Below are 13,381 nucleotides of genomic sequence, written 5' to 3' on the forward strand. Positions count from 1 at the left end.
AGGTGTGGATGCTTTACCCCAGAGTTTGGTGTCATTGGCAAACTTGGCCAGTCCAATGGCCCCCACTGATGACCGCACACCAAGACGATTGGCTCCCATCAACCACTACCCTCTGGGTCCTACCGCGGAGCCAGTTCCCCAACCAGTTGATTGTGGTGAGGTTGAGGCCTCAGTTAGCCAGTTTAACCAAGAGGTGATCATGGAATACCAGATCAAAGGCTTTTTTAAAGTCAAGATATACAACGTCAATCTATTCCCCCTTGTCCAGGTCACTTGGTCATAAAAGGAAATGAGATTGGTCAAGCAAGACCTACCCACAACAAACCCATGCTGGGTATCCCTCAGGATATTGCCTTCAGCTAGTTTGTTAACGATGGCCTCTTTGATAATCTTTTCCAAGACCTTCCCCAGAATAGAGGTCAGGCTGATGGGCCTGTAGTTTGCCGGATCTACTTTCCTCCCTTTCTTGAAGATAGGCACAACACTGGCCCCCATCCAATGTTCAGGCACTTCACCAGAGCACCAGGAGTCCTCAAAGATCCATGCCAGGGGCTGAGCTATGTTGCTTTCCAGCTCCTTGAGTACCCTTGGGTGTAACCTGTCAGGGCCAACTGTCTTGAAGGTATCCAGCCTGTCAAGGTGTTCCTTCACGAGATCAGCTTCAATGAAGGACAAGGAATCGCCCTCACCCAGGCCTTCCTGACCCACAGTGGGCAGGGGTGTCCCATGGGACTGGTGGAAAAACTGATGCAAAGTACCCATTTAGTAAGTTCACTTTTTCCTGGGCGTCAGTTGCACCATCTGGTTTAGCAGGGGTCCAATGTTGCCCTTGCTTTTCCTCCAGCTGCCTACATATCTAAAAAAGGACTTTTTATTGTCCTTGATATTTGTAGCTAGCTGGAGTTCTATCACAGCCTTGGCTTTCCAGGTTTGCTCTCTCCAGGTCCAGACAAGAGCAGAGTATTCCTCCTTGGTGGTGGTTTCAGTCCTCCATCCTTTGTAGGTCTTCCTTTTAAGACACAGGAGGTCCGCCAGTTCCCTAGAGAGCCAAGGGGGCTGCTGTGCCCTTTTGCTGCCTTTCGTCCGAGACGGGATGGACTTTACTTGCACATCCAGGATTGCTCCCTTGAGGAGCAACCACTCACCCTGAACTCCCCTCTCCTTTAGATTGTGGCCCTTTAGGACCTCTCTGACAAGTCTCCTTAGCTTGTCAAAGTCAGCTTTCCTGAAGTCAAGGACTTCTGTATTACTGACTGACTTACCAGCTTTATGGCAGATGGTGAGGGTGATCAGCTCATGTTCACTGTCACCCAGCTTCCCTTTGATTGTTAGGTCACTGATTAGGTCATCCCCAGCTGCCAGAACGAGGTCAAGCAGTGCTTTACCTCTCGTCAGCCTATAAACTTCCTGCGTCAAATAGAGGTCACCCGAGCGCTCCTCCCACAAGATGTCTAGGTAGTTAAAGTCTCCCATGACAACCATATACCAGGAGCCAATTTGCGGATGAACTCCTGGTCAAGGTCTTGACCCTGGGTAGGGGGTCTGTAGTAGACTCCCACCATAGTATCCCCTGTGCTGTGTTCTCCATGGATTGTAACCCAGGGGGTCTCAAGTCATCCATCCATCCAAGCTTTCCTTGACATAGAGAGCTACACCTCTACCCCTTTTGCCCACTCGATCCCTCCTGTACAGGGTATAGCTGTCTATACCTGTGGCCAGTCATGGGTGGAGTCCCACCAAGTCTCCTTTATCCCAATAACATCATAGTTATTTGTGTTTAGCAGGAGAACAAGTTCCTCCTGTTTATTACCCAAGCTCCTGGCATTTGGGTATAGGCACACAAGTGTCCCCATGGGGGCCCTTGCCTTGCCTACATTTTGTTCCAGGGCTGGGGCTGGGGTGGGATCCCTTAATTGCCTTGGCCTGCTGGCTTTGCAAGGGTTGTTCTGCAGGCCAGCAGTGGCAGTAGTCCCCCCATCCTCCAACGGGCTTAAGAAAAAAGCCCTGCACTCCCCACTGTCCCATGCTGCATGGGGGGCTCTGCCACAAGCTCCCAGAAACCCTGACAGCCGCTGCAACAGTCGGTGAGTGTGGGGCTTTTTTTGTTGTTAAAGAGCCGGGAGCTGGGGCTGAGGGAGTGGGTGGGGGATGGGGGCTTGTGGCAGAGCCCCTCACACAGCGCAGGACAGTGGCAAGCAGTGGGCCATCTGGCAGGAGCCAGTGAGTGCGGGAGTACTTTTTTTTTTAAAAAAAAAAGTTGGAATGCTGGGGCCAGGCGGGGCAGCCAATGATGGGGCTAGGACAGTGGGCAGGAGTCAGGGGATGCTCACGGGGGCTGGGGGAGCAGGCAGGGGACAGGGCAGGGGTGGGCAAAATGTGGCCTGTGGGCCACATGTGGTCTGCCAGGCCATTCTATCTGGCCCGCAGGGCCCCTAAAGAATTTAGAAAACTAATATTTATCTGACCTGGGCTGCCTGTTATGTGGCCCTTGTTGCCTTGCCAAAACTCAGTAAGGGCCCTCCGCCCAAAATAATTGCCCGCCCCTAGGATAGGGCCTGGCGGCGGTCCCGCCCATACCTCCACCCCTGCTACTTAGCAGCATGGTGTCCGGTCTAGCTCCCTGTGGCCGTGAGTAGAGACTACCCGAATCTCTGAAGTTCTCTGAGTCTTTTCTGAATCAACTCAGACCTTTTTATTGGTCTCCTGATTTGATTCGGGTTTAGAGATTGAGCCACTGAATTGGGCCGAATCTCCTTTGAATCAAATCAGTACCCGAAGCTTTGCACAGCCCTATTGTATAGTCCACCCTCAAGGAGAGGAAAACCGTGCACTCTTATGGAGACATGCTAAGTGGTCAAGAGCTTTTAGAATTTACATCTTTTTGGCCAGAGGAAAGACAAAAGTGATCGCAGTGAATTGTGGAGATACTAGATTATAAGAGATAAATGTGAGGGGAAAAAGCCAAAAGCCCAAGGAGGAAGTGAGAGTGATTAGCGGCTTTGGCCGTAACTGCAAGTCCGTGCAGTTATTTCACGTGTGTAGATTATTTCATGTGTGTAGATTATTAGATATATACACTTCTTAAATTTGCAAGATATTTAAAGTATCTTTATTACTACTTTGTTTTAGAAATAACAAAAATCAGTCCATTATAGTCAGTGGAGAATCAGGAGCTGGAAAGACTGTGTCTGCTCGGTATGCTATGAGATATTTTGCCATGGTCAGTAAGTCAAGCAGCAATGCACATGTTGAGGATAAAGTATTGGCTTCCAACCCCATAACAGAGGTAAAATTAAGAATGCATCTCTAAAAGATTTTTATATTTGTTAAGGGGAGTATCTTGAAAACTGGTGAACACCTGTCACTGAAGACCTTCCCTATTCCAGAAGTTCTAGTAAATTGTAGCAAGCTATATAAGGCCTGGATTTTCAGCTGGTTAGTATAGTTCAAAATATTTATGCCCTTTTTTCTGAATCACAGGTTTGTTTAATTTTCTTATGTGCATAAATCCTGGATTATAACATATACTTAGTATAATGTGTAGAGTCTATATATAGTTCTTCTAGTTCCATATTTCCCTTTAACCATCTTTTAATAAAAATAAAATCCTTCAGATCTGGCCTGTCATTGCCAAGCCCCAGTCTAAATCACTAGTCATATTTTTGAAGAGTTGAGTACTTGCATCTCTCCTAAACTTCTGTGAGATTAGAAATCTCTATGCTTTTAAAAAATACACCATTAATTTTCTGACTATTAGAACCCTAATTTAAACTGTTTATCTGTTAACGTATATTTTAAATTTAAGTTATCAAATTGAGATATGCCATGTAAAGAACACAAGAACTTTTAATAAATTAACAGATTCTGTTGTGTTGCAGTTTTGAAGGTTTTGTTTTGTCATTTAATTTGAATTAGTAGAGAAGATTCTGGGATTTAGGTTATGGGAGAGGAAACAGGCATGGTTTTGTAGTTGTGGATAGAAAAAGGTTGAAAGCTTTGTACTAAGGATGTATATTTTATCTGATGTTCAGAATATACTGTGCAACTTTTAATATATGCATTTTACCTTGGGACTAATTTTCAGACTCAAGCCTCACAAAGTAACTCCAGTATTCTACATTTTTGTGCTTCCAGAGATCACTGGGCACTGAAATCTTTGCCATCTAAGTCATGATTTAAGAGAGGTGTCCCCATGTGAAAGCCTGAATGATTCCTTTGAAACAAATTGGTTGTTAAAGAGATTATACTTTTTATAGGCTGTGGGTAATGCAAAAACAACACGCAATGACAACAGTAGTCGGTTTGGGAAGTACACTGAAATCAGCTTTGATCGGAGGCATCAGATCATTGGAGCAAATATGAGGACATATCTACTTGAGAAATCCAGGGTTGTTTTTCAAGTGAGTAAAATTAATTCCAAATGCCAACTGCAGTGAAATCACTGGTATACAATTCTCTGACTTTATTAGAATTTTACTGAGGTTGTAAGGTGATATTTTGCATAACATGTAATTTTATTTAGCTTTTAACTTCATCTGGAATACAGGACCAGCCTTAATTAGGCATGTATCTCCCCATCTGCTTATACTACATAGAGTATGACAGAAGACACTGGTCTCTTAGAATTGTACACGTGATGCCATTAACTTGATGAAGACATCACTTTGTATGGCTTAATGGCATCATGGTGTACATGTGCAAGACTCTTGTGTGTGTTTTAAATGATTCTGCATCACTGCAAACCAGAATATATCCAGATATAGTTCAGTGTGCACTGTTACTGCAGCGATCTAGTAGGGCTGTGTGAAGCTTCGGTTCCCAATTTGATTTGGTGTAGTTTCGGCCCAATTCAGTGGCCGAATCTCCAAACCGAATCAGGAAACCCTTGAATCTCTCTGAATTGAAATCAGAACCCTCCAAATTGATTCAGAGAGATTCAGAAAGATTTGGCAATTTGGACATAGACACAACTTTAAATGTTTTTTCTACATACTTCTAGGTAGCAGGCAGCTTGTGAATACTGCAATGCTGGGGCACACGGAATGTCCCTCAGGAGTGCCAGGGGCTCCCCAGCACACTCAGCTGCAGACTTGAAAGTGCACCAGAAGCACTTCCGGTCCTCTTCCAGGTCTACTAGGGGGCGTGCAGGGGGGCCCCCCCTGCATCCCCCTGGCTCTGCAGCTGGTGTCTCCTGGGTCTAGGGGGGTGCATCTGGGGTCCCCCTGGCCGATTCCTGAGCTGGCCCCTGCCTGCCCTGCCCCCACCCCCCCAGGTGCTCCCCAGCAGACCTGGAAGTGGACCAGAAGTATTTCCAGTCCATTTCTGGGTTTGCTGCCAAGCATGTGGAGAGCCCCCCTGCACTCCTGTGGGATGCTCCATCTGCCTCAGCATTGCAGCGTTCCCAAACCATGCTGGTTGCTCAAGGTATGTAGAAAAAACATTTAAAGCTGTGTCTGTTCGAGTCGCTGATTCACCAAAGCCGCATCGAATCTTCAGATTCAGCCCAGTCAAATCAGGGACAGTGATCCAAATCAACGAATTGAATCACTGTCCCCGATTTGGGCCGAATCCAAATTGGATACGGCCTGTTTTGCACACCCCTACGATGCAGCTGTCAGGTCGCCCCCCAGCCGCAGGAGAGATGGGCAGGGTCTTTAGAAAAAAAGGGTCAGACCCCTTGCCACGTTTGCCTTTAATAGGTGCCTGATGAAGGCAGAAGCAGTGAGGGGCCCGATCCCTTTTTTTTTTTTTTTTCTTAGAGCCTGCCCTCCTCTCCCATGGCCAGTGGGCAAGTTGTCAGTAGGCTGAGCAGCCCCTGAGCTATGCGGGGGGCCCAGTTCTTTCCTCTATGGTGATGGCGCTCCCCAGGGCCACCCAGGCAAGCTGCTGGCAGACCAGGTGCTGCCCCAACTTGGGGTCAGGAAAGAGTTGGATTGGGCCAAGGGCTGCCTCCAAGCTGGAGCAGCACCCAGCACACTAACATCCCACCCCAGTATTGCGGGGTACCGCCACGGGAGAGATGGGCTGGCTCCTCCAAAATAAAGGATCAGACCCCTCAACTTTTGCCTTCAGCGGGTACCTGCTGAAGGCAGAAGTGATAACAGGCCAGATCCTTTTTTTTCTTTTTTTTTTTCCAGTTAAGCCTGCCTGTGGCTGGGGGGGGCGGCGGTGGGGTGAGCTGCTAGTGGGCTGAGCAGCCCCTGAGCTATTAGAAGGCCCCAGTCCATCCCTCTGCAGCAGTGGGGCCACCTGGGCAGGCTGCTAGTGGGCTGGGTGTTGCACAGCTTGTAGGCAGTACCCAGCTTGATCCAACCATTCCCTGAGCTTGCTTGCTGGAAGTCTGCTCCCTGGGCAGGCTCAGGGAACCAGTTGGATTGGGCTGGATGCTGCCTCTGAGCTGGGGCAGTACCTGGCCCACTAGCAGCCTGTCCAGGTGGCCCCAGGGGATGCCTCAACTGCAGAGGGAAGGACTGGGGGCCCTGCTGCTCTAGTGCTGCTTGGCCCTCTTGCAGGTCGTCCTCCAGCTGTGGGCAAGTTCTGGCTCCAACAATTAAAAACCCACTGTTTCAATTCAGAGGGCATAGAATAAAACATTGGGGATTAAACCTGTGTCGTGTGCAAGCACCCATAGGAAGATGTACAGTGAAACAGTATGTTGCACCTATTGCTTGCTGCCCATCATGACCTCAGGCCACAAAATGGAAGTCTGCTTTGTGTGGCAAAGATGAGGAAGAGGCCAGGTGAAAGAAGAAGTTGTAAACTTCTGCTCTGTGCAGTACATTGGCTTCTCAGGACAAGACTGAGAAGGGGAATGAATGGATGAATGAATGCATGGGATCTTGTTTTTGGCATTATTTATACAAAGGATGCTTGTAATATTGGAGCACACAATGGAAATGAACCTGAGGCATTTGGAAAGAGCAAAATTACTTAATTAAAATTTATATTGTTGTCTTTGCCAGCTAGTTGAAATAGTATGGCCAGCCTAGTTGTAACTTATTTTCCCTCAGTAATTTCTGTGTTGCTTTGCTCCCAAAGTTTTCCTTTGTCATGCTGAAGACAAGGTTAAATTGAGTTACTTGGTTGGGATGAGGTTAAATGAGAGATGAACGTGCGTACAGGCAACCCTCACTTAGTACTCTTAATTGGTTCCCAAAAAACCAACAGGCACTGGGGGAGTCCGTGTTCCAATGAGCACTACCAGGAGTGACAAGAAATAACGGTCACAAGCTGGCAGAGGGCAGATTTAGGCTAGATATCGGGAGGCGCTAATTCACTGTGAGGGCGGCTAGGATCTGGAACCAACTTCCAAGACAAGTGGTGCTGGCTCCTACCCTGGGGGGTTTTAGAAGGAGCCTGGATGAACACCTTGCCAGAGTCGTTTGCAGTGGAATTTACACTCTGATCGCTCACCCTGTTCAACTGTAGTCAGGTATCAAAAGGTATTCCATGTTCATTTCTCTTTCTGTAATGAGTTTCTTTTCTTCTATTTACAGTCAGAGAATGAAAGAAACTACCACATATTCTATCAGTTGTGTGCATCTGCTCTGCAACCAGAATTTAAGCCTCTTAAATTGGGTAGGTTTCAAATAACTAAGTTACTTTTTAACTTTGCAAAGGTATATTTTAAGGGTTTTCCCCCCCAAAACCACCCAAACCTTTGTTGGGAAGTGCAGCATATAAATCTAATAAACAGTAATAAATCTAATGGGAAATTTGCTATTGACTTTCAGGAGACAGGGTTAGGCAATGTGCCTCTGCACATGTTTAGGGGGCTGGACTCGATGATCTCCCGAGGTCCCTTCCAGCCCTAATGTCTATGAAATCTGTAATGCAGTGCCAGGCACTTTTAATTAGCTCAGCTTGCTCCCAGTACCACATCTGGAGCACATGTAGAAATGTCCACTGTGCCTATCATTGGCACCCTCCTCTGAGCAAGATGCCACCTCAGCCAGAAGCAGTGCAGCTATGTGAGTGTATTACTTTGGGCTGGGTACCTGTTCTGAATGACAGGGTCAGTAGCCTGCTCTCATGTAAACTAACCTGCCCATGTGCTGGTGCAGACACAACCACAGTGTTTCCAGCCTTTGAAAATACTATTGCACCACTTCATTTAGTGAACGTTGTCGTAGTGGTAGCCTTGGAGACTGATGGCTTCTCTGTTCTACATGTTCTAGAGTTCTACCTGTTAAAAGCCCTAGACCCGTATGACTGTTGTGTCTCCATAACTGTTCTTCAGCCCTTCTGTTGAGACTGTCAACCAGAGTGCTAGTCAGTGCCACTTGTGCTGGTTTTATTATGGATTCCTGCCTACTAATAAGTGGACTAAGGTCACCAGCTCATTTTAGAATTCCTGACAGACAGTAATGAATGTAAATTGCTGCTGACCTCATGGTGAAAGATTCTCTGTCCTGATACCAAACTTGTTCAGTGTTGTCAGTTTTAACTTTCATCTGCAGGGAGCGCAGAAGAATTTAATTATACACGAATGGGTGGCAGTACTGTTATTGAGGGAGTCGATGACAGAGCAGACATGATGGAAACTCGGAAAACGTTCACTCTCCTAGGTAAATAAGAATACTTGACCTGAACTAAGAAAATAAGTTCTGAAATGACCAGAGAGATGCATATGCTTTAAATAACTGGTGAGTTTGTGTAGTAATTATACAAACACCGCAATTATCAGTATACAAGTTGGTTTTATTGTGAATGATATAGATCAGTGAGGGCTAGAGTCTGACTCACCTTTATGCTGGCATCAAGTGGAGCAAAGGAAGCATCGAAAGTTCCTTATCCTTGTGTGCCTGACATAAAGGCCACAGAGAATTGTAGCTCCTCTGTTCATGAAAGTACTGGAATTTATTCCCCTGCTGCCAAGATTGAAAAGGGTAGAAAAATAGGCAGAAATGTGTCTGTGAATAGCAACCAGTGAAGCCCTATGGAATTACAAGGGATACAGGCTGTAGCTGTATTGAGCTACAAGCAAAAGGAATCAGAACTCTGGGTAGAGGTGACATAATTTATTAGACCAACTAGATATTTGCAAAAAAATTCTTTTTTTGCAAGCTTTCAGGCACACTCACAGAAGAAGGGTGTGTGTGCCCAAAAGCTTGCAAATATTTTTTTTTTTGCTAATATCTAGTTGGTCTAATAAATTATGTCACCTCTACCCAGAGTTCTGATTACTATGGAATTACTAATTATTTGAAGCAGAATTGAAAGTGTTCCAAGATCTTGCTTTTCATCAATAGAGTTTGTCTTTTTACTGTATTTAAAAAATCCCTCTTGTTTTTTAGGTCTGAAGGAAGATTTTCAAATGGATGTTTTTAAGTTACTGGCAGCAATCCTGCACTTAGGCAATGTGCAAATAATGGCTGTTGGTGATGACAGATCATTAATCAGTGTAAGGAACCTGTTCATTCATTCAAATATCTGCTAACTTTTTATTTATTTGGTGGGCAATTGCTAATCCTCTCAGATGTGTCCCAGACACCTAGAATATGTTTCCTCAGTCTACATGTTACAGGTTGCCTTGATGCATCCTTTTATTTGTGAGACATTTCTTGTAAAAATCTTTTGTCTCAGTTCTGGGATTTGGACATCAGCTCGAAATCTGGCAAATTAAAGTTACTTCACAATGTCACTTGCCTAATATAATTCTCAGCTGAACACTCAAGATAGTTGCAATGTTCAAGGTAAAAAGGAGAAGGATGTGGTCAGCATTCCCCTGTTTCCTGCAGCTACTGGAATGGCCCTTGCAACTGCTTGTAGTCTGTGCAAGACAGCAGCCTCAAGGCTCAGATTTGTGCCAGGAGTCTAAGCCAGTGGCATTCTCAGTAGATTTGAGGTACCCCTCAGTAGACTCAAGCCTCCCCTCAGAAATTGCCTGCTGTGAGCTTTCAGTAATTTTTTACTATAGAAATAATAGTGCAATTCTTCTGTTGTAAACATCTCAGGGAACAGGGTAGAATGGTTTTAACACTATGGATTTGAAAGTGGGTTTATCTGATTTGCACTCTGGAAAAGATCTCAAGACATCCCAGGATGCCATGGCACCATGATTTGAGAATCACTGGTCTAAATCAACACCCAGGGGAACTCAATATAGCTTAAAGCTAGTTTTCTTTTCTTCACTCTGCACTAGGTTCATCTTGTCCAGTCCAGGGGAGCTATCCCTCTCTGTAGAGATGGTTCTGTTGAGCATTGCATACTCCATAAAACTCCTTCTAACATCAGTAGGAATTTTCACTTGAATAACAAGTGCTGAGTATGGTCCTATATCATAAACAATCCCATAGGTTGAAATCCTGACCTTTTTGAAGTCAGCACATATGTGGCCATTGACTCCAACAGGGCCAGGATTCCACCTATATATTTTAAGTATTCATTAGATACAACTTTTAAATATGCTCTGTTAATATTTATTTTTCTCCTTTAAAGCTGGAAGATAAACATCTTGATATATTCTGTGAACTTCTGGATTTAGATAGTGAACCAATGGCACAGTGGTTGTGCCAACGAAAAATTATCACTTCCTCAGAGACTGTAATAAAGCCAATGACAAAACTACAAGCTCTTAATGCCAGGGATGCATTGGCAAAGAAAATCTATTCTCACTTGTTTGACTACATTGTGGAAAGAATTAACCAAGCCTTGCAGTTTACTGGGAAGCAGCACACTTTTATTGGCGTCCTAGACATTTATGGGTAAGATTTTTCTCCAGAGTTAATGTATGTAATGTTCCGCCTTTCTTTGCACTCAGTATATCTCTAGTCTCTGACCTGTATGCCTATGCATTTGGGAAATGTTATGTACTTTCTGTGTTACTGTGAATTAGATTTCAAAGGCTCTGTTTATCCACGGGGATGCAGTCTTGTATTCTGTAAAATCTTCTGCCTGCAGTACAGTAGCACAACTTATGACGATTACTCTTTATTGGATCTTAAAGTAACAGTTGTCTTTGAGTTTGTTACTTCTCGTGATACCGGTCTTTCATATTCACCTTTTCAGAAATGTTTTTGGGGAACCCACTCTAAGGTACTGTTTCTTTGCTGTACAATGTGCTTCTTTACTGGTTGGTTATCTTAGTTTTTGGGATGTTTTCAATTCTATTGTATTTTCAGGCCTGAGCTAGGAAATTTGAGAGAAAGAAAGTTAGTGTATATTTCTATTATAAGCAGTATCTTACTCCAAAGTCCCATAGAAAATTAGCATTTACTGTTAAGTGATCATGTGCCTATTTTTCCCCTTGCTATTATATCTTCTTCTTATTTATAATGTATTTCAGCTTTGAAACTTTTGATGTGAACAGTTTTGAACAATTTTGTATCAATTATGCTAATGAAAAACTACAACAGCAATTTAACCTGGTACGTGAGTATGTTTTGTTGCAATTGTATATCTTGACTGGTATGTATTGTAACAATTCACAGTAATAAAGAAGAGGTTTTGGTTTTTGTATATAAAAGCCCACTTTTTTCAAAGATATGTACTCTACTGCATATCACATGAACATTGTCATTTTCCCTGTGTTTTTTAATGTATTGGTAAACTGCCTGCATTGTGTTTCTAAATTATTAACTTGTATTTTTGGTAATGTTGACACTTTCATTGCTAGCATGTCTTTAAACTTGAACAAGAGGAGTATATGAAGGAAGATATCCCATGGACCCTAATAGATTTTTATGACAATCAACCAGCCATTGACCTTATTGAAGCTAAAATGGGAATATTGGAGCTGCTAGATGAAGAGTGCTTGGTAACTTCTAACTTGTTATACTAATGAACTGGCATATTAAACAATGAAAACATTTCTTCATGTTGTGTTTTGACCAAAATTTGGGGTTTAACCCATTTTTTCCCTTTCAAAATTTAAAGATAAGCACCTTGCAGATGCAGTGACAGATCTCTGAATTTCCTGATTATCTTCTACAGAGTCAGAGAATCTGTTTTATTATTGGCAAGAAGTAGAGTAGGGGAGTTACCTTAGAGACTAACGGGTTGCAAGATTGTGTGGTCTGTGTTGAGGGGTGGCTTGGTGAGAATTGGCATTAGATAGCAGATAGAACACTAGCATGTATATTAATCCATATATAATGAAAAAAGGTTGCTTAAAGGAATGGAGAAGAGCTGTAAAGTAGGAGAAAAGAGATATTATCAGGAGTGGCTACAGGAGAAATGCAGTAGAATAGAGAACCTGATTACCAAAAGAATAATAGCACCAGAGAGGAAAGGAGGGTGTAGAGATTAATGATGCAAATATGGCAAAACTGCTCCATCTTTAATGCTGAATGAAGTCCTGTTAATGTTGATGTGATTTTGCTACATTTGTAACTTTCTCAGCTTGTTCACGCATAACGATTAGAATATAACAGCTGCTATTCTTGCTTAAATCCATTTCTGTTTGCTTTTTTTTATTCCACTTAAAATTAAGAACAAAGGACAGAGCCCATTTAAGTCATCAAGTTTAGTCACCTGCTGTTGTAGGCAACCAAGCTTCCCTTCCTCATTTTTAGCTACACCTTAGCTATACCAGAGCTGCACCCCTTCTCTTACAGCTCTCCCACTTGCTGCCTGTGCACCATCCAACCTTCTTGTCTTACAGTTTCTCACCTTCTCTCTCACCATTTCTTTATCTGTTATATCGGGCACATGCAGCAAGGGTCTGTATTTTAAAGGGAAAACATAGTCTTATTTATAAAGGACAAGACCAGGAAAGAAAAGATCTCCCAGGAGATTTCTTTGTAACACTGTGTGACAGAGCAACTTTGGTGCCTGCCACTATAAGGGCTTAAAGCGGTCAGCAGGACAACCGGCAGGTGTGGACCAGCCCTGATGAGGTGGTCACATGACTCCAGGAGGATCCTGTGATTGTAGGAGGGAGCTGAGCAGACTCCATTTTAACTCGGGCCCTCATTGCTAAGCCAGCAATCTGCTGCTGGCAGCCAGAAGAACACCACCCAGCTGATAGGGCTGTGTGAAGCTTCAGCCCCTGATTTGATTCAGTGGAGATTTGGCACAATTTGGTGGCTGAATCTCCAAATCCAAATAGAATAAGGAGACCCTTTAATCTCTCTGACTCAAATCGGAATGCTCCAAATTGTTTCGGAGAGATTTGGAAAGATTCAACAATTCAGACATAAACACAGCTTTAAATGTTTTTTCTACATACCTTGAGGTACCAGGCGACTCATGAATGCTGAGACATTGGGGCAGATGGAGCATCCCACAGGAGTGGGGGGACTCCCCAGTGCACTCAGCAGCAGACCTGGAAGTGGAACAGAAGCACTTTCGGTCCACTTCTGGGTCCACCATGGAGTACACAGGGGAGCCCCCATGTGCCCCCCTTGGCTCAGCAACTGGTGCCTCCTGGGTGTGAGGG

General features: G+C 44.1%; 1 protein-coding gene across 2 annotated transcripts in view; it reads left to right on the forward strand.

Annotated features, from left to right (window-relative positions):
- MYO5C (myosin VC) overlaps window positions 1-13,381 on the forward strand; it is a 58,391-nt gene that overhangs the window by 11,801 nt on the left and 33,209 nt on the right. For both annotated transcript variants that reach the window (XM_019533564.1, XM_019533565.1), the window contains exons 5-12: window positions 3,130-3,286; window positions 4,257-4,400; window positions 7,497-7,578; window positions 8,460-8,567; window positions 9,297-9,403; window positions 10,441-10,706; window positions 11,288-11,369; window positions 11,618-11,758. In XM_019533564.1, coding sequence (XP_019389109.1) covers window positions 3,130-3,286; window positions 4,257-4,400; window positions 7,497-7,578; window positions 8,460-8,567; window positions 9,297-9,403; window positions 10,441-10,706; window positions 11,288-11,369; window positions 11,618-11,758 — 1,087 coding nt within the window. The remainder of the gene's footprint in view (window positions 1-3,129; window positions 3,287-4,256; window positions 4,401-7,496; window positions 7,579-8,459; window positions 8,568-9,296; window positions 9,404-10,440; window positions 10,707-11,287; window positions 11,370-11,617; window positions 11,759-13,381) is intronic.

The sequence above is a fragment of the Crocodylus porosus genome, unplaced genomic scaffold, assembly GCF_001723895.1.
Source record: "Crocodylus porosus isolate Cpor-Errol unplaced genomic scaffold, CroPor_comp1, whole genome shotgun sequence".
Lineage (NCBI taxonomy): Eukaryota > Metazoa > Chordata > Crocodylia > Crocodylidae > Crocodylus > Crocodylus porosus.